Raw genomic sequence first — 2,307 nt, 5'->3', positions numbered from 1 at the left:
CGGGAAGAGCTTCCAGCACCGGGGCAACCTGGCGACCCACCTACGGGTGCACACGGGCGAGCGCCCGTTCCCCTGCGCCGCCTGCGGGAAAAGCTTCAGCCAAAAAGGGGACCTGGCGCGGCACCGGCGCGTCCACACGGGCGAGAAGCCGTTCTCCTGCGCCGACTGCGGCAAACGCTTCTGCTCCAAGCAGACCTGCGTCCTGCACCAGCGCACCCACACCGGCGAGCGCCCCTACACCTGCGGGCTCTGCGGGAAGAGCTTCTGCCAGAACTCCCACCTGGCCAAGCACCGGCGCACCCACACCGGAGAGCGGCCCTACCGCTGCGGGGACTGCGGCAAGAGCTTCCGGCAGCGCGCCACCCTCCTGGAGCACCGGCACACCCACACCGGAGAGCGGCCCTACCGCTGCGCCCAGTGCGGCAAGACCTTCGGCTGGAGCTCGGCCTTCAGCAAGCACCAACGCACCCACCTGGCCTGACAGCGCCGCCGAGCTGGGCCGGGGCCATGGCCTCGTCTTGGAGAACCATCCTGGGGTCCCTCATCTTGACCTGAGTCCATTGTGGTAGCCCCAGGGCCATGTCTTCCTCTTGGAGAACCATCCCAGGGTCCCTCGTCTTGACCCAGGACCACGTCCCCATCTCGGCGACCCCCCCTTCGCCTGCGCCGACTGCGGCAAAGCCTTCAACCTGAAGACCACGCTGGCCAAACACCGGCGCATCCACACCGGGGAGCGCCCCTTCCCCTGCCCGGAGTGCGGCAAGAGCTTCAAGTACAAGGGCAACCTGCGCGCCCACCGCCTGACCCACAAGCCCAATGGCCATGGCTTCCTCTTGGAGAACCATCCTGGGATGTCTCATCTTGACTTGAGTCTATCGTGGTGGCCCCAGGGCCGTGGCTTTGTCTTGGAGAACCACCCCAGGGTCCCTCATCTTGACCCAGGACCACGTCCCCATCTTGGATGACCATCCTGGGGTCCATCTTCCCACCCCAGGTCCATTGTGGTAGCCCAAGGCCATGGCTTCCTCTTGGAGAACCATCCTGGGATGTCTCATCTTGACTTGAGTCTATCGTGGTGGCCCCAGGGCCGTGGCTTTGTCTTGGAGAACCACCCCAGGGTCCCTCATCTTGACCCAGGACCACGTCCCCATCTTGGATGACCATCCTGGGGTCCATCTTCCCACCCCAGGTCCATTGTGGTCCCAGGTCCATCGTGGTGCCCCAACACCATGGCTTCCTCTTGGAGAACCATCCCAGGACCTCAGGGTCCATCATCTTGGCCCAAGACCCCCCATGGCCATGGCTGCCTCTTGGAGAACCATCCCGGGATCCATCATCTTGACCCAGGACCACGTCCCCATCTTGGATGACCATCCTGGGGTCCATCTTCCCACCCCAGGTCCATTGTGGTAGCCCAAGGCCATGGCTTCCTCTTGGAGAACCATCCCAGGGTCCCTCATCTTGACCCAGGACCACGTCCCCATCTTGAAGGACCATCCCGGGCTCCATCATCCCACCCCAGGTCCATCGTGGTGCCCCAACACCATGGGTTCATCTTGGAGGACCATCCCAGGATCCCTCATCTTGACCTGGGTCCATCGTGGTAGCCCAATGGCCATGGCTTCCTCTTGGAGAACCATCCCGGGATCCATCATCTTGACCCAGGACCACGTCCCCATCTTGAAGGACCATCCCAGGGTCCATCATCCCACCCCAGTTCCATTGTGGTGCCTCAACACCATGGGTTCATCTTAGAGGACCATCCCAGGATCCCTCATCTTGACCTGGGTCCATCGTGGTAGCCCAATGGCCATGGCTTCCTCTTGGAGAACCATCCCGGGATCCATCATCTTGACCCAGGACCACGTCCCCATCTTGGATGACCATCCTGGGGTCCATCTTCCCCCCCCAGGTCCATTGTGGTAGCCCAAGGCCATGGCTTCCTCTTGGAGAACTATCCCAGGGTCCCTCTGTCCCCTTGCTGTGTCCGGCTCGGCTCTGCCCTTGCCATGAGGTGGCGCTCGTGGCTTCCCTGCCTCAGTTTCCCCATCTGTAAAACGGGTGCAATGGCATCTGCTGGGGACCACGTCCCCATCTTGAAGGACCATCCCGGGCTCCATCATCCCACCCCAGGTACATCGTGGTAGCCCAAGGCCATGGCTTCATCTCGAAGGACCCCCCAAAACCCTCCCTGCTCCACATCCTGGAGCACCACCCCATCCTCCCCCCCCTCCCCTCGTCCCAGATCCACATCCCCAGCCCCAGGAGGGTCCCCCTGTCCCCTCCCCACGTCCCCACCCCGTCACC

At 63.1% G+C, this 2,307-nt stretch overlaps 1 protein-coding gene across 1 annotated transcript; it reads left to right on the top strand.

Annotated features, from left to right (window-relative positions):
• Positions 1-7: 7 nt before the first annotated feature.
• LOC104534582 (zinc finger protein 773-like) lies at positions 8-853 on the top strand (the record flags this gene model as incomplete). The annotated part of the gene is made up of 2 exons (XM_010190029.1): positions 8-452; positions 628-853. Coding segments are annotated over 2 exons (671 nt in total), but the record flags the coding sequence as incomplete, so codon positions are not given.
• Between the last annotated feature and the right edge of the window lie 1,454 nt (positions 854-2,307).

The sequence above is a fragment of the Mesitornis unicolor genome, unplaced genomic scaffold, assembly GCF_000695765.1.
Source record: "Mesitornis unicolor isolate BGI_N332 unplaced genomic scaffold, ASM69576v1 scaffold17258, whole genome shotgun sequence".
In the NCBI taxonomy this organism is placed as follows: domain Eukaryota; kingdom Metazoa; phylum Chordata; class Aves; order Mesitornithiformes; family Mesitornithidae; genus Mesitornis; species Mesitornis unicolor.
Note: the sequence above shows the minus strand (reverse complement) of the source record. Positions and strands in the feature narration are given on the sequence as shown.